Source organism: Lissotriton vulgaris, chromosome 12 (genome assembly GCF_964263255.1).
Source record: "Lissotriton vulgaris chromosome 12, aLisVul1.2, whole genome shotgun sequence".
In the NCBI taxonomy this organism is placed as follows: Eukaryota; Metazoa; Chordata; class Amphibia; order Caudata; family Salamandridae; genus Lissotriton; species Lissotriton vulgaris.
This window is the reverse complement of record NC_141700.1, coordinates 512,701,005-512,727,245: the sequence shown is the minus strand read 5'-3', so window position 1 is coordinate 512,727,245 and position 26,241 is coordinate 512,701,005. Positions and strand designations below refer to the sequence as shown.

The window sequence follows — 26,241 nt, the reverse complement described above, 5'->3', positions numbered from 1 at the left end:
AACAAAATTAGTGTAAAAGATTAGGAGACCAGATGGAGAGCTGTAGAGATGGTTATTTTATAATTATGCCGTTCAGTTCCTCGTGAAGCTTTCCTGGTCTTCACGAGGAACGGGAAGAACGTTGAAGCCATGGCAATGTAAACGCCAAATCTACAATCAATTGCAAATTTTTGCAAAGCCATAGCACAATTATCAATAGATTCATTTTTAAGTTGTTTTCTTTGGAAAAACTTAAAACGGGTAACTCCAATACATACTTCTGGCGAGAAATAGTTATCTAGATGATTAATAGCTTGATTAAATACATTTTCGTCACCTCCTGCACAATCTTTGTTTAATTTGTTATAAATATGCAAACTTGTTTATATTCGATGTGTAGCATGCACTTAGGCATGCGAAGTAGATATGTTGTTTTTAGAATTAATACGTTAGAGCTGGACTGTTGAGGGAGCTTGCCGGGCAGATGCAAGGAAGGCGTTTTAACCCGGAGGTCACTTCGTCCTTGTCTGGAGTTTACTGTCGTGACCCGACAGATAGGATGACAGGACTGGAGACTAGAGGACACTAGGACCCTGTGGGTCATGAAGGAGGTGACCAGGTCACCGGACACCACATCCGGTCAGGAACAGGAAGGACAGCAGACTGACCAGGACGAGCACGAGGACGGACGTGTATGTAACCAGTTGCCCAGAGAAAGTAAATAAAGTATCAGTGAATAACCGACCTGTGTCCCGAGTGTGATTTGCTGCCTGGCGCCCACTGCAGAGACACGACATTTACTTTAAATAAAATTGATTTCTTCACTCAATACGTGTGCGTGTTCACTACAAGAGCACAGGATGAAATAATGAGAGCTTGAGATGGAAAGACCAAGTTAGAGAAAGAAATGAAGAAAAAGAAAGAAGTAAAGAAAAAAAGATATTAAATGAACATTGCAGAAAGGAAAGCAAAAATAATGAAAGAAAGAAAAAATATGAAGGAGGAGAACAAAAGCAAAAGGAACAGAATTCTTGTAGGAGAGTAAAGCAAGTCTGAGCAATAAAAAAATGAGTGAACAAATTAAAAAGTGAAGTAGACAACTGTAGAAGTGTAGAATGGAGTATAATACGTAGAAAAAAAGGAAAGAAAAAAATATGATTGACAAATTTAGAAAGCAAGACAGTAAAAGGGAAAATCAAGTGGTGGGGGAGTTCGAAGATGGGCATTCAAATGGTCAGAGAACAGGACAAGCATAGGAGTAGAGACCTCTATGGTGGACAAAGCTGTCAGTGTGTCTGGACACTGGGGTGACCATCGATTTGACAAATACAGAAGGTCAGAAGACAGCAATGTAAGGTTGGGGTAAGAAAGCAAAGGCCACCTGTTCTACTGACACACAAACAGCCTTTTCCAGTAGCACCTACACAGCCGCTTTGTTGATGACTGTGCAAGCTCAATCCATCGATGCAGGCCTATCCTTTACCTGCTTATCGACAAGGTAGACTCCATGCTTCTTCGCATAAGCCACACTTCCCAGCACTGAGACCGCCTTGGCACCATGAAACCCTTCCCAGTCAATCCCTGAGTGAAACAAACAGAGTTTTAGTGTGTGGCGAGCGATGTTGTCAATCACTCAATGTGTATTGTTGATTGTCAATATGTCAATTAGTTAAGGTATTTCCTTCATTAACATTTCTCCATGAGAGCTGGGCTCCTAGTAGCTGCACAAAGAGTTCCCGATTACCCCCAACTCATGCCCTGCTGAACCACTATATCCCCTTTCTGCCCTCTGGATGTCAACAGACAGTATATTTAATTCAGAGCTGGTGGTCAACGTGAATACAGGAATATGACCAACTGAGGAAAATAGAAAGTGAAGAAGCACCAAATAGACCCGAATAGGAGGAATGAGTTGAGTCTACAACCACGAAAAGAACTAAGAATCAGACCAACAGGAAAAAGATAGAAGCACTAGCAAAACTAGTTAAAGGCACACAGGAATAAGAAAAGAGATTAGGGGGGGGAGAACCAGGCAATGTGAACACACCGTATAACCAGACTGGTAAACTATAACAAAGACAAAGGGGAGGCATTAAACTGTCAGGTGGAAGCCATGTAGTTCAACAATATGGCCAAAGGGAAAAGAATAGGCTCAGGAAACTGGCCCAAGTACCAGGAATAAGAACAAAAGACAGAAAAGAAACAACAAGGTCATTAGAAAGCGGGACTCTACAAGCAACATAAGAACCAGACACAAATTAACAAGTTTCAATTGGAACAGAAGTGTAAGAACAAGTAAGTGAACCAGGAGTTGCACAGAGAGCGGGCATGGCACATGGCCTCACAGATGTGGTCAAAGGTGCCGCTGTTATGTTTATCAGTTGGGTCACCGTGGACTCTAGTAATTGGTAGTAATTGGTAGAAAAGCTTTATTCGATTTCACAGTATATAAAATCATAAAAGCAGCAATAAGACTGAATTGTAAACGAGGCTAGGGTGAGTTGATGTTGCAGTACATTTTTTTATTAATTTCTACACCTAGCTTTAGTGTTTCTAAGTGGTTCCAGCAGGGCAGCTTTAAATCCTTCCTCGTTATGTTACTCAAGGATTCAGGATGACGAAAAAACTCTGGTCTCCCCAGGTCATTAGTAAACTTACAGATGTAAGACAGCCATGGTATCCTAGTGGCCTTATTCATACCCAAAGAGTCATAAAGTATGTCTCTATTTAATACAAGGTCAGGCGATATCCAGGCTCTATGCCATAGCAATATAGGTTGCATACTGATCAGATCGCTGACGTACCGAATGCTCAGCTCTGAGTGACAGTTTAAAACAGATGAACTTTGAGGAATAGCTAGGATAAATCTTAGGAAAGCATTTTCTACCTTTTGAATAGGTGAGGAGTCATGGATTCCCCAGACGCCCGCCCCGCTGATGGCTGTACTTATGCCCTTAGCCTGATAGATCTTTAACAGGATTTCAGGTGGTCTTTTCCCCATTTTTTTGGCAAATATCACTAGTGCAGCCGTTGCTCTTTTAAACATCAGAGACCTACTTTTGATGGCTGGACCCCAAGAACCTGTCTTTTCTAACACGATACCCAGGTAGGAGAAAGTTTTTGTTGACGCAATTTTCTCTTTCCCAGGGAACAGAAGACAATTTCTGTTCTTTCGTCTTCCTCAGGTCATAACAAAAGTTTTAGTTACATTGAGTTTCAAGCCCCAGTTATCCATAAAATTTATGTATGTATCTAGTGCCGTTTGTAGGCCTATTTGAGTTCTAGCCATTATCACAGCATCATCTGCAAACAGGAGCGACACAATCTGTTTATGATTTACCTGCGGAGAATCTCGGACTTTAGCCACCAGTTATTTTTCCAGATCGTTGGTATATACGGTAAAAAGAAAAGGGGCGAGTACTCAGCCTTGCCTTACTCCTCGCTTCACGTGAAACGGTTTAGTGCATTCTCCATTGACACCGTGTCTCACTTTTGCCCTGGCGTCTGCATAAAGTTGTCTTAAAAAGGATATTAACACCTCATCCACCTTCATGTCTGTTAAAATCTGCCATAATCGGCTATGGATTACACAATCAAAAGCAGCGCTGAGATCAACAAACGCCGCATACAATTTGCCGTCCTGTGCCTGCGTGTATTTTCCTAATAACATTGAAAAATTTAAAACCTGCTCTAATGTACCTCGACCCTCCCTGAACTCATATTGTACCGAGGATAGTATATTTTCATCTGCCGCCCATTGCTGCAAACGATTCAATATGACCCTACCCGTGACTTTCATAAAGGAGTCTAAAAGGGATATAGGGCGATAGCAAGAGGGGTTTTCCCGATCCCCTTTTTTAAATATAGGGATAATTACTGAGTCAGACCAGCTTTTAATGAAACCCAATTTGCAACTTGCCTCAAGCACTCGAGTAAGCAGTGGAGACCATAGTTCAATCGAGTGCTTGAATAAATTGATTGGGGTGCCATCAGGACCCGGGGCTTTACCTCCCTTACTTTCTTTGATGGCTTCTGTAATTTCCTTATTGCGAATAATTATATTAATTTGCTCAAATTTTTTAGGGCCCTCCTGGGTTAACATCCCCATGTCTACGATTTTATTAACCCCTCCTGGATTATAGACTTCTGCAAAGAAGTCTATCCATGAGTCTTCTGTTATCGCCACCTCAATTCTCGCCTTACCCCCCGGGCTAAAAAAAGGTGCATTGACTGCTCCCCAGAAAAAGGAGCTGTCCCCTTTTAACGAGGCCTCATATAAGTTAGTCCAAGCCTCGTTTTTAATTTTACGCTTACAGATCTTTCTTGCTATACTATATTCCTTCCTGCATTTTTTTACTTCTTCATGATTTCTCGTGGTGTTATGCAGGGCCCTTTTCAATTGTGAATGAGCCTTTGTACAGGCCGAATCAAACCAGCTATTCTTACAAGTTTTAAAATCTCTATTAGGGCGCTGTAAGTTTTCTTGGATTATCCTAGTAATATCCGCATAGGAGTCTAATATGTCTGAGTATGGAATCTCCACCTGCAGACATTTAGTAATCGGTATAATCGCCTCCTTAATTATTTTTATGTTGGTGACCTCCGGGTCGCTCTGCGCCCATCTAATGGCGTATCCGTTTTGCCTACCCAGTGCGCATCCTTTGGTCCAGGCTAATCTTTCTACCAATTAGCATTCCTTATCCTGGGGGAGTAAAATACAAAAGCTAAGTGGGAGATGATCACTAATTCCTATTGTGTGAGTTACGAAGTCAGCTATCCAGGTTGCATGGCTATTTGAAATAGCAATAAAGTCAATCAGGGTACTGTGAACTCTCCCCACAAAAGTGGGACTAAAATCTACAGTAGGTGAACATAACATGTTGACAAAACCCAGGTTGTAAGTGGCCATCACCTCATTAAAGAAGTCGACACCATTTTGATGGGCAAAATGGGGCTGGTGGTCGGTATCATCTACCTCATAGTAGCCACATCCCTCAGGAACTGTTGGCAGAGGTTTTGTTTAAAATCACCTCCCCATATGACAATAGATTCCCTCCCTGAATTATCAATCATGCTCTTAACATCCTCATTAAAGGCACGCACCATGTCACTTACTTGGGCCTTTTCTAAATTATTGTACATATTAATAATTATTAACTCAACCTTGGAAGATGCTTTCATAACAATAATTTGATATTGACTACACGTTCTCACCATTTTTGTCGTTACAGTCCCCATAAGATTTGTAACAGACACAAAGCCCCCCTTTATGCCTCCCATGGGTAGAATAGCCTGCTGGAACATGATATGTTTTAAATCCATCAATATGAATTTCCTCCAAGGACCATGTCTCTTGCAGACATAAAATATCTATGTTTTTAATAAAATCTATCCAGATTGAATTATTTATCTTAGAGCGAAGCCCCGATATGTTCCAGAATGTAACCCTCACCCCTCCTTTACCACATATACCTTGAGTTCTATGGGAATCCGTTAAACCCAGCTGATTAGTTGGACTGACTGCCATAGTGTGTTCTAAAATAGGTGGCTGTTTATCACTAGTTAAACCCAGCTGATTAGTTGGACTGACTGCCATAGTGTGTTCTAAAATAGGTGGCTGTTTATCACTAGTCTGTGTGGGAAGTCAATCGACTCCTTCCATCCTGCACAGCATAGAAAAACGGTTAAGGGTGGGGATGCTAAAACCAAAATGGGCAGTACTAGGGCCGCAAGGGGCACGGGAACTAAGGGAATAGTCCAAAATTGATTGTGGGTAAAAATAGCTTAGGTCGTGTGTTGCAATTTCATCCTTGCCTCCCACGGTGTACCAATCGTTGATGAATCTCATAGCTCCATGGTCCCTAAAATTGATCAGGACAATGTCCCCTCTTATGTCCTTTGGTCTCTTCCCCACCCATCCTAATCTCCTTACATTGAGGATTTCACCATTAATGCTTGCCGGTAATGGTCTGTTTTTGCACAACCAATAGATTACTTTATTCTTTAATTGTTGATAATCCTCGACTTTTCCCTCCGTTAATTCTGGACCCCCGGTTAAGACCACTACGTAGGGTACCGCCTCAGGTGGTAGATCTATCCTATCTTGATTGTTTCTGCCACGTTTTATAGGGGAGGGCCCAATGGCAAGTGTCTCAGAGGTTCTCTGTTTGCAGGCCCACCCTTCTTTTCTCTCCCCCCTAATAACAGCTGGGCCTTTGTCTGTGTTCTGGGCGACCAAATTATTTTGTCCTTGTGCGGGCCTAGTGTCCCTACAATCTATCTCAGTGGCTAATATCTGTCCTGATATAGTGTCATGACTAGGAGCTATGTGTTTGCTTTGTCCTATGTCACCAATCAATTTTGAGTGTATTAACATTTCCTTCTCTATACGTCCCAGTTGGTCACCCATTCTTTTGACTCTTTCTATCAACGGAAGCATCAGTGACTTAAATAGCTGCTCCATACTCCCCGTTAACTCTTTAATCGTGACTGTGGACGGGAGAGACTGTTCAGGGATTGTCTTTTTTATTAATGGGCGTATATTCCCTACTGGACTATGAGATATTTTTGATAATTTAGCGCATCTGTCTCCCTTGCTATCCTTCCCAAACTTTCTTCTTTTTATAGTGGAACCGAAGTCTTTGGGTTTACTAGGTGTTTTGTCTTTCGGGGGAGCTCTATCGGAAATTACCAAAGGGACTATCTCAGTTGAGGTTTCCACTGATGTTTCTATAATCAAATCATTTACATCTGCCTCATTTGAGAATATTTGGATTTGTTGGGTACTTATCGAAGCTCGGGGCTACTCAAGATCTATCGACCCAGTGGTTTGATCATTATCTATCCTGGTTTTCGGGGGGTAACTGCTAATCTAATGGCGCCCATCGAGGATCGCTTTTTGTGTACGAGTTCCAGAGAAAGGCGCTTTTCTGTCAAGACTATTTCCTTTTCCAGCGCCGATGTTACCCTAGTAATGAAGCCATCTAAAGTTCCCCTAACTGAACCTCCCACCAACGATATCTTCCCTAGAGTATTACGTTGACTCATGATCCCACCGAGAATTCAATCGTTAAACAATACAGCTTAAACAACGATTAAAAACAGATTCTTGCAGGGCGTTTACTGTTTGGGGGCAATGCTTGTAACACTATGTGCGTGAACTGGGTATATACCAGCTATAACAGCATTAAGCAGTGCAGTTTTAACTCACAGTCTATTTGCGTTGAGTGTCCCGGAACCAAATGTTAGTGGGGTGGCCCAGCCTAGCCTCGGCCAGCCCCGGACAGCCACAGACGGCCCGCCCTTGGCCCGGGCTTAGCCCGGTGACGCTCCCGCGCGCTCCTGCAACGCGGGGGAAGAGGCGGATTTTGTAGCGCCTCCTGGCATGTTTCTGGCGGTGTCTGTGGCGGCTTCCGGACGCTTTGCAGGCTGGAACCTGCAGTCCCTGCTAGTCCCGATGACAGAAGCACTCCCCCGCACTCCCCCGCACTGCGGCCGCAAAAGGTGAAAGAGGCTTGCGGTGGCGGAGGGAGGGTGAAGGAGTAGGGACAAAGGCAGTGGGTCCAGGGACGGGATGGGTAGATTCGGTAGCTCGCAGGTAATCAGCATTCTCAACAAGGTCCCCACCGTGGACTCAATGCGGCAAGCTCCCCACAAAAAGCCAGACAATGGTGATTTGAGATTTCAGGACAAGCAAGAAGCCCAGACGAAAGTAAGAACAGAAACCCAACCCTGGACAGTATTTGCAAATCCCAGACATTCAAATATCTGGTTATTTCAGTACAAAGATGCAAAACTTTGCTTTCGCTCCCTATTCCTGACACTTTCCGTACACAGTCTAGTACAAAATGTGTTGTATGTAACAGAATAATAAGAAGCTTAGGTACTAGCAGAGCATATATTGGCAGATGAAGGGCCATGATAGAGGGTACAAACATTGGAACTGCACAGTAAAAATGTGATGTGAACTTTTGTGTGGGACGATGCAAGAATATGGATTTGGTACACCATAAATGTACTGCCTGCAGCACAGACTAAATTAAGGAGACTGACGCTGGTCTGATTGCCAGAGATCCATAACGGTGGAAGCCAGGTTACTACAGCATATGTCATCTACATCTAGGGGTCAATGCAAACACAGAAATAAGAACTGAGGAAATGGGGAGTCCCTATGGAAGCCGGGTCACTACAGCATATGCCCTCCACAGTCCGGCCGCAATGGGATGTGGGGATTAGTACTTTCATGACACTTGTACAAATCCCTCAGAACACAGTGAGGAGAGGCAGCAGTGGGTCAGATCGTCTCTCTGCAGAAGGACTCTAATGGGGGAGATAAGTATATTTACCTACCCCAAGGCTGGGAAGAGTGAAGTAAGGCCCTGTAATATATTCATCAACTTTGCAGAAGGTCTGGTATAACAGGTAGCATCTGTAACAGGTAGGCAATGGCTTATATCAGGAACAGACCATCATATTCGGCCAAAACTGGAGGAAAATGGATCATGTATGGAATGGCACCTAAATCATCGGCAGCTAGGCTTAATAGGGCAATAAGGAATGTACAGGACATAAGTACAGTGGAGTTGTGAGGGAGTGAGCAAGGACTCAAGAGCCTCAGTCTGATCCTGCTCCGCGTTGGAGGCCGCGAGTAAGGTACAGCACAGAAGCTCTGCAGTAGAGCTACGAAAAGGGCAGCAAGGAACGGTAGAGCACTGATCATCTGGACCAGAGCCCAAATACTGTAATGTACAAACTATAGGCTACTCACATTAATGGGTCTTGTGCTACCAGCCCAACAAATTCTTCCTCATGGCGGATGGGAGGCATGACAAAGCAGGGGAGGAACCACCCTTTTTAACATGAAAACAGAAAACTATGGCAATCCCAAGCTCATGTGTAACCCCGCTTGCACCCCCAAATGTTTTCAAGTCTGTCTACTGAGACATTTGGCGTAAAACCAAAAACACGGACACAGAGGGGGAAATATAGATCTCTAGTAGCACAAGAGCTACTAGAGTGAGTGTAGTGTACGTACTGTTCAGTACACATTCATCCTCTAGTAACGTGAGGTCATCCCGTGTCGTGCACGTTTAAGTGGTCCACCGAACAAGAAATGAAACAGCAAGCAGTGGTCATACCAGAGAGCTGAGGGACAAGTGTCTGCGTACAAGAAGTCTGAGCAGCAGCTCGAGAACTTGCTTGCAGATCACCTCGAGGAAGGTTAACTCGGAAAGCAACTGGCAACACCATGACTCTAAGGGCTAACAATCTAGCACACACTGAACTGCCCTGCAGAAAACAGAGCTCTTGAGAGCTTCCCATCCTGGGGGTTCCAAGTTGAAGCCAGAGAGATAGAAATTATATACCACACATACTAACATTTTATTCTTGTAAAGTGAGAAGTCTAAAAATAAAAATTGGGGGAATGTACTTTCTCCGTCGATTTCTATTGAGGCAGAGGCAATTTTAGGTGGGAGACAGCCATAAAAATTGATTTTCGCGCCTAAATCCGGTCTTTTGGCATGTTTGTTATACAGGGAAAACGCATTTGTAGTCCACAAATGGGAGTTGAGTGTTCCCCAGACGTCCCGTGTACAGAGGATTTTCTTTGGATTTGAAAATAATTTGGAAAAAACTGGAGGATAAATAGATTCCTGCCACACACGGAAGTTCAACAGGAATAGCGGCAGGGCCTATAGAACCCCCAGCAATGCATCTCCCAGAGAGAAGGGACCATTGTCCGTCCAAGAGGGTATTGACACACTTCATGGTGCTTTTCTAGGTCAGAGGTCAGTCCTTGGTGAGGCAATGATTTAAAGGGAGAATCAGCTTCGGGCGACTTATTTCCTTTTTATGTGAAATTTAGGCTGGAGCCCCTTCCCCTAAATAAATGTATTAGTAAATGGAAATGGAACGGGTCTCTCAGACTATTCTTTTTGTGACTGCAGTACTGGGGACTCTGAAGATGAAATACACGCTCCTTTTCCAGGCTCCTGTTTTTGAAAGCTACGGGCCTTCTGGTTAACTAGACAAGACTGGTTAAATCTTTGCAAACTGCCTACAAGTACCTTCCTCCATCTTTGTACTGTAAATTATACCCGAAGTGCCCGGAAGTTAAGATCCAAGCTTAGCTAGCACAATCTCATAACATAAGTCACTGGCGCCCTTTCGTGCTATGATCATCTGGGAAATTAGTCCTGCTGTAATTATATGATTTATAATGTAACTAGTGTTTTTAAATAAATGTTTTAATTAACTGCAGCATAGTTGTTAGTACTCTCTGAATGAATACAATTTGTAATGCGCAGCAGCCAATATGCGTGGAATCTTGTTTTGTGATTAAAATTTTATGTGTTGTTGGCAGCGAGACGGATACAATGGGTTAACTCTCTTGCTGCAAGAGACGTTGAATACGTTTTTGATCCTTACTTGAAGACACAAGAATTTCTCCCATACGAACAAGAATGTCCTCTGCCCACTGAGATTCTATTCTGCCTCTAGAACATTACGGCTGTATAATATATATAGACGGATCAGCACAGCCCGCAATTGGGGGAAAACAAGCTTATAGTGCAGCGTGCGCGATTGTTAAAGGTCGCTGGTGCGATGGTAAATTCCGACCCATGGTTACAAAAACTCAATCCCTAGGAGACTGTACAGCTCAGCGAGCTGAACTACAGGCTTTCAAGATGGCGTTTGAAAATACCGATCGCGAATTCCCCACACTCACAGTGTGCCATTCGTATTACTGCGTCCTTACAATGAATATCTGCAGAACTGGGTTCAAATGGATTTAAAGACGCAAAAGGTGGCACAATCAAGCATAACATGCTTTGGGAACAAGTAGTTCTATTACAGAAAGAACTACAAAAGACTTACGTGATCCATACACTGAGTCATCAGCGTGATGACGGTCACATTGCATGGAATTCATTGGCTGATGAAGCCGCGAAGGCAGCTGTGCAAACAGCTTCCGTAGCTGCAATCACTTGTTCAAAAACAAAAATAGACAGCGAAATAATGCAAGCTGTCACTGCCTCAGTGAAAGACAGTGGTAAAACAGTTCCAAAAGGCTTTCCACTCAAGTACTCATATATAACTGATGCTTTCTGACGTTCCTTGTTCTCGAATCCTTGGAGTGGCGGATAGAGTAATCCCAAACATGGAACAGTGGAGAAGTGTGGCTCACTGGTTAGAGCAGGCAGACCCTGCAGCAGAGGTCAGACCCGGGACCAGGGTTCAATTCCCGACGCGGCAGGGTCTTGAGCTCAAATGTCCATGGACTCGATAATTCTCGCTTCGGTGCCTGACCTAATCATGGGTTCACACTCTGCAACTCTGGGCATTAAGCTTGCTTAATCTCCACAACGCCCCCCCCGCGGCGGGATGCCTGGCTTTCACCTTGGGGATGCCCTGTAGGGTCTATCTCACAGGGAAAAACCAGGACGGGTTCCCAAGGCAAGCGCGGAGATACCCCTTCGGGGGTCGATTCAGGCGCTATATAAGAAATATTTAAAAAAAAAAAAAACATAGATTAGGACTAATTTTAGCAGCACATGAAGGGCTTGCCTCTGTACACGCAGGTGTTTCTGCCACAGTTTCATTAATAAAACAGCAATACTGGTGGCCGCGCATGAGGAAACAGACCAGAAACTATGTTTTGGAGTGTGAGATCTGCCAGAAAATGAAAGTTTCAACAGTGAAACGCCCGACGCAGACGCCCCTTCTAATTTCAGATAAACCATTAGCGTGCGTTTACCTGGATCACTGCGGTCCCTTACAGAGGGCTTGCAACTATAAATATATCATGGTCGCAGTGGATTCCTACTCAAGATTCATTTGGATGTGGCCTCAGTGCTCGGCCGACGCCTGAACTGTTATAAAAGATTTGCAAGTCTTTATCAGCACATACGCAATTGGCACGCTACATTCTGACCAGGGTCCTGCGTTTAGCTCTAGGGCTTACAAGGAGGCCATGGCCAGCTTGGGCGTTGCATTGCGGTTTTCGAGTCCATTCCATCCTGAGGAAAATTCGGTTGTGGAGTCAAAAAACGTGACATAAAGCAATCTATAACAGCTAGGGTATTAGGTTCGGGTGATGGGTGGGTCAAACATCTAATAAGTGTCCAACGTAGTCTTAATAACCTGCCAAGAAATTCTCTGTGTGGAATCACTCCATATGAAATCCTTTTTGGTACTAGAATGTTGGTTGAAGACCTCGATCGTCATACTTCAGTGGTGGAACAAAAACCCTTTGATATCAAAGATCGTTTGGCTGTTTTACAGGACTTGAATGAAACAAGAAGAAGTCTAAGCAAGACCAGCGAAAAACCAACGACCACTGAATAAAAATCACCTGTCCCAGCAAGACCTGTCTGGATTCCAAAGATTGGGGATCTGGTCAGAGAAAAAATAGCGGAAAAGAAGGAATTTGGGCCTTTTTACAGAAAACCAGTACCTGTACTAGCAGTCCACGGATCAAGAACAGTGATACTGCCGCCCCTTGCTGGAAGAAAGGAGAACCGGTCTGTATCAATTGACCTGGTAAAACCACACCATGTGGCCGATAATAAGTAGTAGGCCCAGTGCACTCCCAAGATGTAGCAGACGACCAATTATTGCTACTATCCAAGAGGTTCAAACTGAAAGACTCATCACCTTTGAAGAATCTACAGTGAGAAAAGAAGGTCTATGCAACAAAGCCATGGAACTTTTGCTTCTTGAAACCCAAATAACAGTTCGTCAAGACACTCCAGTCTACAATGATGTAGCATCTGACTATACGAATATGTCAAGGGAACAAGCAGCTCCAGCGATTTCAAATAATCCGGACGCAATACCAACAATTGACAGAACTGTCTCTGGCTATTTCATCAACTTTGATACCTTTTCTGAGGATCCCAATGAGCCCGAAATAACACTATTAAATAAAACATTCAAGGAACAAGTAACTGACCTTTGTCACCAGCTTGCAAATACCTATTTGGTTTCACCATGGGTTGAATTTTGGGATGTGTTAGGTGTACTTTTTCTCCTACTATGGCTGATTCTCGTTTTAAGTTTGGGAAAGCTGATAGATGGAAAATACAGTAAAATGTACACAGCAAGTAAGAACATCAATATCCTCCTGAAGCCACACAAATCATCTCATCGTGAACAAAGAGACCTGTCATCAGTGAACATCACAGCCGTTCCTCTACCTGGTGGTATAGCATGGGACAGAACTGATTATGACATTTATGGTCCGGTAGAGCTGTTGAAGATTCCACACCAATTTAAGGTTTCCTTGATTTGATTTGATTTAGGATTTCTAGAGCGCGTAGCTACCCTCGGGCGTCCCAGCGCTATCGTGAAAGCTTGACAGTGCTCCTGGGGATGGATTATTGGGGGAACAACCAGGTTTTCAGCAATCTGCGGAATGAGAGAAGATTGTTTTCTCTGCGGATGTTAAGGGGAAGGCCGTTCCAAAGCTTGGAAGCGTTATAAGAAAAGCGGCGACCGCCAGCACGAGCTTTCCTTATTCTGGGAATGCTAGCTAGAAACAGGGGGTCCGACCTGAGTTGTCGGGATGACTTGTGTGGCTTGATGAGGGGTCTCAGAATTGGTGGACCCTTGCCTTGTAGGATTTTATGGGAGATGCACAAGGCTTTGAAGGAAATGCGTTCTTGGACGGGAAGCCAGTGAAGAGCCTTGAGGGAGGGTCTAGCTGAGCATCTAGATTTTGTTCCAGTCAGTAGTCTTTCTGCGGCATTCTGGGTATGCTGCAGTTATTTATGACAGCTACAGGTGCCCCTAGGTATAGGGCGTTTCCGTAGTCTAATCTTGATATGATGAGGCCCTGAATCAGAATTTTCCTAGACTGGGGGGGAATGAGCGGAAGGATCTTACGGGCTGCTCGCATGAGCCCAAAGCAAGTGCCGGCTGTCTTTCTTGCTTGGGCTCTAAAGCTGAGGTCCTGGTCTAGCCAGAAGCCCAGGCTTTTGATTTCTTGTTTTGGTATGGGGGGGAAGCGGGGGGTGCCCATGCTAGCTGGCCAGGCAAGGGTTTTGGGAAGTTTGTTTGGGTTGCCCAGAAGCATGATTTCGGATTTCTCTCCGTTGAGTTTGAGCCTGGAGTCGCCCATCCATACAGATATGTTATGCAGGCAGGAGACTAGATTATCCATTGATTGATCGGCCTGGTTGATGGAGACGACTAATTGTGTGTCGTCGGCGTACATGACCACCTTTATGCCGAATGGAGAGGCGATGTCATCCAGAGGGGCCATGTAAACATAAAAAAGTGTGGGACTCAGGGAGGAGCCCTGAGTGACTCCACAGTTCAAGGGGAGAGATTTAGAATGGCCGTGGCTATCGGCCACTTGGAAGGTCCTGTGTTCCAAGTAAGATTTTAACCATGCCGAAGCGGTCTCCGAAATGCCCGTTTTTCGGAAGCGGTGTAGAACAATGGTGTGATCCACAGTGTCGAAGGCTGCACTCAAGTCCAGGAGGATCACTGCCACTGATCCTCCTGCGTCTAGGATGGACCTTGTCTCCTCAGTCACTGCTAGAAGGGCGGTATCAGTCCCCTGTCCAGGTCTGAACCCTGTCTGTGAGTGGCGTAGGAGGTTGTTAGACTCTAGGAATGTTGAAAGTTGTTCATTTACGATTCTCTCAGCCACTTTGCTAATGCCTGGGAGAAGGGAGATGGGTTTGAAATTAGAAGGGTCCAATGGATCTAGGTGAGGTTTTTTATGAGTGCACAAACTACCGCACTTTTCCAGCTGGCGGGGACTGTGCCGCAGGCGAGAGAGGCATTTATCAGCCTCGTGAGATGGGGAGCTATAGTGGGGGCTACTAATTTGAGTTTGCTCATGGGGGCTGGGTCATCTGGGGGTCCACTCTTCACCCGGTTGAGAGTGTCCAGCACCCTCTCGGTGGAGACGGGGAGGAAGGCTCTCAGTGTTGGTGCGTCTGGGTCGATGGGCCCAGCTGGGAGGTCAGTTGAGGGATAGGTGTTGGAGAAAGTCATCATGATTTTTAAAATTTTGGCTGAGAAAAACTCAGCGAGTTGAGTACACCTGGCACCGGTGGGATTAGCGGCTGGCTGCGGTTCAGGGACACCTCCTCGCGAGGTAGCTGTTCGCGCTTTATAAATTTCAGTATTATTATTATTATTATTTCAAGAGACTTTTTACTATGCGGTAGGTCTCCCTGGAGGAGTTGGAGGCAGCCATGATATTTTCCTTGAGTGATTTCGTTTCACCCAGCACATTTTCTGATGATTGGGACTTTGAAACTGTTAATAACATGATGGCAGATTTAGAAATGTCAGCAAAATTTACAAATCATGTTTACTTAGAAGGTTCATCACATTATGAAGAAATGTATTGTTTTAATCATTTTGGTCACCATTATTTGCACAAATCTGCAAACCCTAGAAATGTTTTAAGTTATAATCAATGGGAACATTGTCCAAAGCCAACGAAGGGTAGCTCTAAAACATTCTATAGAAAATGTCCATACTTTTCAGGGTTCAATATCACAAAACCAAAAACATTTTACTTTAGAAATGTTAATAAGACAGGCATGAAAAGTATGTTGACTAATACTAAACCGATCTATTCTGCGGCCTTTTATGCTCAGTTGTCCACATTGGGGTTTGACTTTTGGAAAGACAGCATTGAGACAAAAACTGTCTGGGGCACAAAAGACTGGCAGGTGCAAGGTTTAGAAGCCTTATTTTGAGCCTGCATCATCCCAGAACAAATACTGTTCTTAAATGAGACTGTTCAACAGACATCTTGTCTTGGCCTGGCTAAGATAAAAGATTGAAACAAACCCTCCATACCAAAGCCCACACCTGTTAGTAATACCACTGCAGATGAGGAGGTAGATGTAAACCATATTTTGAAACAGAACAGAACTAATCCTGAATGGAAAAAATGGTTTATCTGGACCACAGACACGAATATCTGTCAAAATAGATTCCTGAACAAGACACAAGGGTTTACAGTAACTAGGCCAGATCCAAGATATAACCTGAGACAACATCCAGGGATAATAACAACTTACAGTGTAGGAAAACTATGCCTTGAGTGGCTACAGAAATCCACACTCCCAGAAATAAAACAACACTTATCTTTGCTTACAAGTTACAAGGCTTCTTACTTGGACCTCGTTATCCACGTCAAACGTTTCATATACGCTGGTATATACGCTGCTATAATGAAGCATGGAAAGTCACGCAAATGGAAACAGCTGAAAGAATACGATGTGCCTTGGCGTCTAATCAACACCACGTCATTGTTAACTGGATTTAACCTTACAGATAAACAAATCTCTTTGGCACAGAGGGGAGCAGACTATACAGTGCTGAGCATAGAAAAACTTGAGAGATTACCATTGACCGTTTCTGAGAAACCATCAGTTGAATAGATAATACATGGCACCATCACGATACCAGTGACGATTTTCCAGTTTCAGTATTGCTTAAAACACACACCAGCAGGCCTGTATGAAAGGTTGGGTAAAGAATACATTAAGTCGACCTGGGATTTACCATACACACACAAATGTTGGAGTGGAGGAAAGGAGGTATTTCTTAGTGGTAAAAATTGTAAAAACTCACTAAGCGGTACACTGTTTTGTCAAGGTATTAATTTACATGGAGCCTGCGAGGATTCTTCAAATAACCTTTCTTGGCACCTGCAGGGTTGGCCCACAGCGGTGATGGATCCAATTTTTAGGCAGCTTTCCAAATGGTAGCTACATAATGTTAAATGATCACAGCTGTTGTGGAATGATGCCAGGAATTGCATATCTCGTTAGTGTGTCAGCCAGGGTCACTTGTTGTATGCAAGTATTGTTTCCTAAAACTAAGACAGATGTGGAGTCGCCGCTATGGCCTTCACTGAACATCTCTTCTATACAAATTGATACCTTAAGCAGAATGAAAGCCATTCTTTTACAAAAAACTGTGCCACTGACCTCGTCCAGAGAGACGTATGATCTGCAAGTTGCAAGGACTTCTGCAGAGATACATGCATTATTATCAACAAACTGCCCAATACATTTCGCAGAAATGTTAGTTCGTATCTTAAACATGTCTGATACCAGCGGTATTGTACATGTAATTGAGACTATTTTTTCGGGACTGTTGGCACCCTTTGAAGCAGTCCTGGGTATTTTTCCAAACTTCATGCACTCTGTGTTCGGCGGCCTGCCTCTCATCTTCGGACTCGTAGCAGGGATACTATTTTTGTTCCTTCTGCTCCGATATGGCAAGTCCAGTTACCAGCTATACCCAGATTACCATGGAATATGCTCTTCTGGCGATGCAGTATCGTGAACACATAACACAGATCCTTGGCTTGGCTCGTTTGAGAGATCTGAATACCACATGGTCCCTGTCATTCAGACCAATTTGGCAGGATTGCATCTTACCTGTTCTACGATGCCTGCTTTGTGGAGAGGAATGGGTGTTAGATATCTGTCTAGCACTACCATTGGCGATGCCAACGGATGTTGGAGCATTACTGGGTCCGGTAACGGCTCATGTGTTGTGTTGCCTCCAACGGCTACCAATCCTGATATTAGCATTCATTGAGATCTCACTGGCAAATCCAGCTGAAGGTGAGATACGCGGACCAATAGGCACACAGGTACCATCCTCTATGAACATTGCTAACGCGGCTGACGCTGACGGCGATGCTTCACATCTGTGTACAATTGATTCTCTTAATGAAGTGGTTCAACTTTCATCTACAGTGGTAGACGATATCTTTGCCAGCCTAGACGATTTAATGTTTTCTCCTGACACCGAGAATAACTTCTGAAGTTAGCACACAGCGTTCTATGAACTCTGAATTTGACGTTCGCTTCTTCATAACAAAGCTTCTAAGTTTGGAACTCTATGTTCGAGGCATGTGGAATGGTGAATTCATATCTTGTGCGTAGATCGCCGCCTAGTGTTGGGTCTGGATGATTGCACTTGTTGTCTTGGAAGAGTCTTCGAAGTATCACGAGATAGGTGACTATTCCCCTGGACTACAATGCGCATGGGCATCCTCTCCATCCTCAGATTGTTTTTTTCAGCCATTGGGTTCGGATGCAAACTCCTACACTCCAACTTTGGAATCAAAAACAAAACTTTTCTAAAGGCCAAAAGGCCTTCGATTCGACGGTATTGTTCTCGCTCGGTACCTCTCTACTCGATCCAGCCTTCCATCTCCAAGCGGTCGTCGATGCGGGCCGTTGGGCCTTTTCGACGCCACGTGAGCCGACCGTCGATGGAAAGAAGCCCGTTTAAAAGGTGCCCACAATGCCACTCCAAGTTCCCACATACTGATAAGCACTCAGTATGCAACAAATGCCTTTCCCCAGACCATAAGGAGGAAAGCTGTCCAGCCTGCGCACAGTTTCGATCCAAGAAAACTATTTGGAACCGACGGGCCGCCAGGCAAGAAATGCAGCGACAGGCACCAGACCCAGACAACATCTTCGATGATGACCAAGATCTACAAGAAGTGCCAGACTCAGACCTAGAGATCGTCACCGTAGAGGACTACTCGGACTCCGATGATGAAATCGCACTGGGGCAAATTGTGAGTACCCTGCCCCCGACACCATCTACCCCGTTAACAACGGCTCCGGTCAAGGCATCGCCAAAGGGCCTTAGCCAAGATCATAAAAAAGTTTTGCTTGCCCCACCATCCGGCTCGGCTCCGAAACCGAAACCTTCCGAAACCCCAGGGCCCAGTAACATCGTCCCAAAGAAGGTTCCAGAGCCAAAGAAGTTCGTCGACCCGAAACCGGCCGCACAGCCAAAGAGCGTCGAGCCAAAAAAGACTGTCGACCCCAAGGAGGCCGTGCAGCCCAAACTGTCGAGCCAAAAGTGGTTGTCGAACCGAACAAGGCCACACAACCAAAGGGCGCCGAACCAAAGAAGGTCGCCGACCCAAACAAGACTTCAGCACCAAAATCTGTCGACCCGGCAAAAGGCGCCGTACCTAAGACGGCGTCGAAGCCAGAACGACCTATCGGCCCGAAGACACCGACTCCGAAAACACCAGTCGATCCAAAAAAGACAATCGACTTGGGAAAGGACACTCATCCAAAAAAAACAACTCCAGTCGATCCAAACAGGAACATCGACTCGGAAGAGGAAACTCCTCCGAAGAAGCCTACGGAACACAAAAATCGTGTCGACCCGAAAGTCACGGTCGACCCGAAAAAAGGCCCAGAGCTGAAAAAATCGGCTGCTAAACCAAAAGTCGTCGACAAACCAAAGTCGAACACTCAACCCAGGACTGTTGAGGAAGAACTCTTCCACCCAGATCCCTTTGACGACCAAGCAAAAATTTATATCAACCCAGAGACTGGTAAAGTTACCATCCTGCATAGGAAAAAGAGGCCTTTGGACTTTGAACCTCAGTCCCCTATTCCATTGAAGAAAAAGGACTTTGGGACTTCTCCTTCTAGACCCTTCATTCCTTTTCAACCTATCGTGCCTACTACTCCTTTTAATCCATACACTCCTTATTCTCCTTCTCATCACGGGGACGATGAAGGTAACACAGGGGATGAGCCACAGCCTCAATATGATTTCCCACAGGACCCTGAACCACAAGAGGAACCATGGGAAGAGCCAACTGACCCTTACAACACCCATCCCATCCCTGATATGTCCTCTTATCCTACAAAGCCGTCACCTACTGATGACACCGTAGTTTTTAATCAACTCATAGACAGGGCTGCACAGTTCCACAACGTGGATATGAATAACGACCCTATTGAGGAAGACTTCTTGTTTGACACCTTCCCTACATCAGAAAAAACTGTCAAAACACTTCCCATGTTAAAGGGAGTTCTGAAACATGCACCTGACATATTTAAGGATACAGCCAGGGCACAGGTAATCAACCCCAGAATAGAAAACAAGCATTTACAATGCAACGGTTTCGCCTTTGGAAAAGTTTGAGCTATTGGCATTGTGAATGACAAACTTTTTATTTATGTGTTGGTTTTGAAAACAGATAAATAAATGGCATTGTCATTTACAATGGCAATAGCTTAATCTCTCGCAAATGCGATTTGGATTGCAACTATTTCAGTTATCATTTTGCACTACGATGAAAACTGGCTTGTGCATTTACTCCTGCAGAAGAGTATCAAGAGGAGAGTCAGCAGGTGTCCCTGTAGGAGGTAGTGTATTCAAAACTGTGCAATACAATTCATGCTCCCTTCCCAACTCACTTGGTCTAGAACGCCCAGTCATACACTGCACCACCATACATTGCGACACAAATTGAATAACAAATGGAAATATATATTTCCATCTCAGCTAGAATGCTGGTTAGTTAGAGCAACCAATCACTGAATGAATCAGCTATTGTCTATAGGGTCCTCCAGAAGCTGACAGGACAAGGGCAAGAAGGGTGAGGTAACTAACAGAGCGCTGTAATGTCATAGGGTGATGTTAACAGCAGAGCCGCAGATCAGTGTAATGTCACAAAGTAAAGAAAACAAGCAGAACACTAGGGTGAGGTACAGCTGCAGGGCACCCTGCTGTTACAAGGTGCGAAAAACAAACTGAGCACTGTAATATCATAGGGTGAAATAAATAACGAGGTGGTATAAGCATGCAGAGCACTGGGTGACATAAAAGAGCAGAGTACGATGGTAAACAGAGCACTGTGATGTCACAGGGTGATGTAAAGAAGCAGAGCATTGTGATGTCAGAGGGCGATGTAAATAACTAGGTAGTAATAGCAAGTAGAGCACTGGCTGACATAAAAGAGCAGAGCACTCTAATGTCAGAGTGAGGTAAACAAGCAGAGCACTGTGATGTCACAAGGTGATGTGATCAGGCAGAGCTTTGTGATGTCACAGGGCGATGTAAACAGTAGCACTGTGATGTCACAAGGTGATGTAATCAAGTAGAGCATTGCGATGTAAACAAGTAGCACTGTGATGTCAGAAAAGAGATAAACAAGCAGAACACTGTGATGTCAGTGTGAGATAAACAAGCAGAGCACTGTGATGTCAGAGTGAGATAAACAAGCAGAGCACTGTGATGTCAGAGTGAGATAAACAAGCAGAACACTGTGATGTCACAAGGTGATGTGATCAGGCAGATCTTTGTGATGTCACAGGGCGATGTCAACAGTAGCACTGTGATGTCACAAGGTGATGTAATCAAGCAGAGCATTGTGATACCACACAGGGCAATGTAAACAAGTAGCACTGTGATGTCACAAGGTGCTATAAAGAAACTGAGCACAGCTGGGTGGTATAAACAATGAGGGTACTGTGACATCACACGGTGATATAAACAGGAAGAGCATTGTGAAGTCAGAAAGTTGTGTAACAGTGTGCTGTGATGGCAGAGTGAGAACATATCACTGCATCTCTAATGTAAAGACTGGATTTACCAATTGTTTGTCAGCTAAAAAAAATTACATGAACTATTTGGAAGGCTACTTTGAGATCAAACTAAATAGTTTACTCTACAACCACCCAACACTCTCATCCTATCCGCCTTCCCTCAATGTTGTTGCATCCTAACAGACCCTAATACATTGGGCGCTGTTTCACCAAACTTTGAGGGGTAGCACACGTGATGTCAGATAGCCTTTGTCCTCCGATGACATTACAGGACAGGCCCTTTTCCCCATCGTTACCCCCAAAGCAGCCTCTTATTGTCTGCAGAGAGACTCCAGAAGTAAGGAGGAGGAAAGGACGGTAAAGAAAGTAAAGATGGCGGTTAGAGCTCTGTTTACCACCTGCTACTATCCCGCCAGTGAAGGAGCATCCAGGACAGCACCAGGTGCTAGCAGCAAGGCTCGGGTAGCAGGTAACCCCGACTAGCCCTAGCTGAGGCCCACGCCTCGGAGGCACCTCAGTGTCATGCTGGCGCCTTACAAATGCATCATGGTTTAGGAACTCAAGCTTCTTTAGGCCTTTGTGACTGTTAGTGCCTGGAGGCAGCTTCTCGGCGCATACATGTGATACAGATGAACTATATCATAGCCTGTATCCAATCCTCCCAGGTGATCGTATTATCAAATTATGCTGTTAATGCCGCGTGCCACCAAAGTATACATCAGGGGACTTAAAAAAAAAATACAGAAGAAATCCAGCAAGCTTTCTGCTTGCATTTGGAGAAGGAAGGGATTTATTCATGATATTATGCTTTAAACCCAGCATCCCTGAGACCCCTCATCTGAATAAACATGTGCCTCCCAGCAGCCTGTGTGCTCTGCGCACTAGAGCCGGAAGAGTCCACGAATCTAAATTCAAAGCAAAACACGGTGGAGAAATTGCTTTTTCAAACAGACGCAGATATTGTTTGCTTGAGGAGAGGATGAAAATAATTCTTCCTTTAAAGATCCTATTCTAGGGAGATTTATTTTCATTAACTGCTCCGTGTCAGTTCAGAAATGCTGTTTGACGGAATGAAACCTTCCTTTAAGCCCCTAAACCCAGGCAGTTTTTTCTCGCACAATTACAGGTTAAAGTCAGCACAGAAAAGACAGGAATAAGAAAGAAAAATGTCCCTCTTTGAACGCTTCACCGCAAAGTGTCTGTTTGTTGAACTTTCTGAGAGATTGTACTGTGTCGCCCTTGCTTTTAAATAGCGCCTGCTACCCCGCCTTCACAATGCTCCCGGCCCGCTACCTGTTCCCCCGGTCCCCCATCTCGGGACCGGGCCGTCAATGGCTCGCGCTGTTTGTTTCTTTTTCCCGGCGGCAGCGAGCAGCCAATCGGTGCGCGGCGGCAGGCGGGACTTCCCTCCAAATGCGGAAGTCCCGCCCCGCGTCAGGCACCGTAGTGCCTGGCTTCCTGTTTTGCGGCGCTCGGGCCGCGGCGGTGATTCTCGGGCATTTAAGAGGGGTGGACACCCTCGAGACCAAAAGTAAACAGTGAAGCGAAGTGGGCACTCGCAAAGGGCGCCATAATCGGGGTGGCACCCGTCAATTAAGAATAAAGTGCAACGAAGCACTCGGGGGTACCAAATTACTGCAAACCCCGGAATCCAATCACCACACGGCAACATTGGTGACGCTGCGCCGCACGGGCCAATCCCGTCGCGGCGTTTGGTGAGGGGGCTCGGCTCTCCCGTCCAATCGGAGAGCAGCGGGCTCGTTTTCGGTCGCGTTGGTACCGGCAAGGTACGGGGCCCTTCGTCGGGGGTTTACTGATCCCGGGTTGCGGTGGTGAAGCTGCACACAGGTTATTTTAGTGCGCTCTGCTCGGGGAAGGCTCACAAACCTTCAGTCTGCACCAAACACGTGTCGATGGATTCGGGGGCGTTCCCGGCGTCGCGTGACGTCGGCAAAAGCCAAAGAATCTCGGCACGCCCCCGTGTCTGGTCCGGCATTGATGGACAGGCCCCTCGTCCAATGGCTAGGCTCCATTCATGGAGCTAGCCAAGGGACGGGGGGCGTGTTCCATAGTGCCTTACTGTACTCAATAGATTTCTCTGGAGGAGGAGCCTAACGGCTCCTTTCTCCAGCGAAACCTAAAAAGTATAGGGTAGCTTCTACAGACCCTACTTATATCAAAGGTCAGTTGCCACTTGATTCCCTAGTAGTGGCCAACGCACGTAAAAGAGCCAACTCCCAAACCACTGGGGAGGCACCTCCCCAAGACAAGGAGTCAAAAATACTAGAGGCATCAGGGAAAAGAGTAGCAGCACAAGCCTCCAACTCGTGGAGGATCGCTAATATACAAGCCCTACTGGCTCGTTACGACAGGGCGCATTACGACCAGCTAGAGACCCTAATGCAACACCTACCTGAGCCTTTCAAAGCACAAGCCCAAGATCTCATACAGGAAAGAAAAGTCATAACAAACGCCTCCATCAAATGCGCGCTTGACGCGGCAGACACTGCAGCTAGGTCAATCAACACTAGCGTTCTACTCCGCAGACATGCTTGGGTGCGTATTTCTGGCTTTAAAAATGAGGTGCAGTCCACTATTCTTAACCAACCTGTTAATCAGGATTTTCTCTTTGGCCCTGCTGTCGACACCATTTTAGATAAAATGAAAAAGGACACAGAGACGGCAAAATCAATGGGGGCATTGCAATTTCAGCAACATAGGGGCTCCTTTCGTCGCTCCTCGTACAGGGCAATTACACGAGGACATACCTCACAAACCACGGCCTCATATAAAGGTAACACACAAAGTTCCTTTACCAAAAACACAAACAGAGGAGGCTACAGAGGTAACAATACCAAGGGAAGAGGACGTGGAGGTAATAACACCAGAGCCTCCACTGCCTCAAAATAATGACTCAATTACACTACCTCCAGACCACTTAACACCGGTCGGAGGCAGACTCCAACAGTTCCTACCTGTCTGGAACGCAATTATCACAGACAGGTGGGTGAGAGAAATTATCCAGTCTGGCTACTGCCTAGAACTGACTTCTACACCACCAAACATACCACCCAGACATCGTCCAATGACCAGAGAACACATCACCCTGTTACAACAAGAGGTGAACTGCATGCTAGAAAAGGGGGCCATAGAGCAAGTCCCTTTCCAAGAGCAAGGGACAGGAGTATACTCCCTATATTTCCTGATTCCCAAGAAGGACGGCTCTCTCAGACCAATATTGGACCTCAGGCCCCTAAATCAACACATACTGTCGGAGCACTTTCATATGATAACATTACAACAAGTGCTCCCGTTGCTACAACAGGGGGATTTCCTAGCAACACTGGACCTCAAAGATGCGTATTTCCACATACCCATCCATCCAGCCCACAGAAAATACCTCAGGTTCACAATAGAAGGTCAACACTACCAATTCAAGGTTTTGCCCTTCGGGGTTACCATGGTTTCAAAAGTGTTTACAAAATGCTTAGCGACAGTGGCAGCACATCTAAGGAGGCAGCACGTCCATGTGTACCCTTACCTGGACGATTGGCTAATACAAGCAAAATCGTACCAACAATGTGCAGCACACACTTCTCAGACAATCCAGCTGCTACACAGCTTAGGATTCTCAATCAACTACACAAAATCACATCTGCAACCGTCCAACATACAGCAGTACCTGGGAGCCACCATAAACACCTCAGTGCAAAGGCATATCCAAACTCAGCAAGGATAGCCAGTATGCAGACACTCATTCGCAAATTCCTGCCAAAACACTCTTTGGCAGCTCAAGTCTTCATGCAACTTATAGGCATGATGGCCTCCTGCATATTCATTGTCCCCCATGCCAGACTTCAGATGCGCCCATTGCAGGAATGTCTAGTAGGGCAATGGAACCAGGCTCAAGGACAACTAAAAGACGTAGTGTTGGTAGACAGTCGCACTCACAACTCTCTGCAGTGGTGTAACCCACAAAACCTTTCCTAAGGGCGACTGTTCCAAGAGCCGGTTCCACAACTAGTACTAACAGCGGACGAATCACTGACAGGCTGGGGAGGCCATCTCCTTTAATACACAGTACAGGGGCTCTGGACAAACAAACAGAAAAGGCTGCATATCAACCAACTAGAGTTGCTAGCGATATTCCAAGCCCTAAAAGCATTTCAGAAATACTTGTACAACAAGACGGTTTTGATCCGGACCGACAACATGACCGCGATGTACTATATCCAGAAACAGGGAGGAAAGCACTCTCCACAGCTGTCCCATCTGGCACAAAGCATCTGGAAGTGGGCGATTCTAAAAAACATTTTTCTCCTAGCAGAACACCTTCCAGGGAAGGACAATCAAGTTGCCGACCTGCTCAGCAGGCACAGCCAGCAATTACACAAATGGGAAATTCACCCCCAGGTCCTTCAGCCATTCTTCGAGGAGTGGGGTCACCCAGAAATAGACCTGTTCGCCACAAAAGAAAACTCGAAATGCCAATACTTTGCCTCCAGATTCCCACATCCATTGTCACAGGGCAATGCAATATGGATGACCTGGTCAGGCAGATTTGCGTACGCTTTTCTCCCAGCACCACTGATCCCGCTGGTGGCAAGCAAACGTGCGGCAACACGCCCTCACACTAATCCTAGTTGCTCCCACATGGGCGAGACAACCTCGGTACACAACGTTCCTGGAACTCTCAGTAGTTCCCCATCAAAGACTGCACCTTGCACCTCATCTTCTAACTCAGAACCATGGAGAAATCAGACACCCAGATCCCAATCAAATGAACCTAGCGATCTGGCTCCTAAGGTCTTAGAGTATGGATACCTTAACTTGCCACCAGATTGCATGAATATCATTAGGGAGGCAAGAAGACCAACCACACGAGCGTGCTATGCGG

General features: G+C 45.4%; 1 protein-coding gene across 1 annotated transcript in view; it reads right to left on the bottom strand.

Moving 5' to 3' along the window:
- Window positions 1-26,241, bottom strand: part of FCSK (fucose kinase) — a 1,017,185-nt gene that overhangs the window by 252,417 nt on the left and 738,527 nt on the right. Inside the window, exon 7 of the mRNA XM_086945277.1 lies at window positions 1,463-1,560. Coding sequence (XP_086801403.1) covers window positions 1,463-1,560 — 98 coding nt within the window. The remainder of the gene's footprint in view (window positions 1-1,462; window positions 1,561-26,241) is intronic.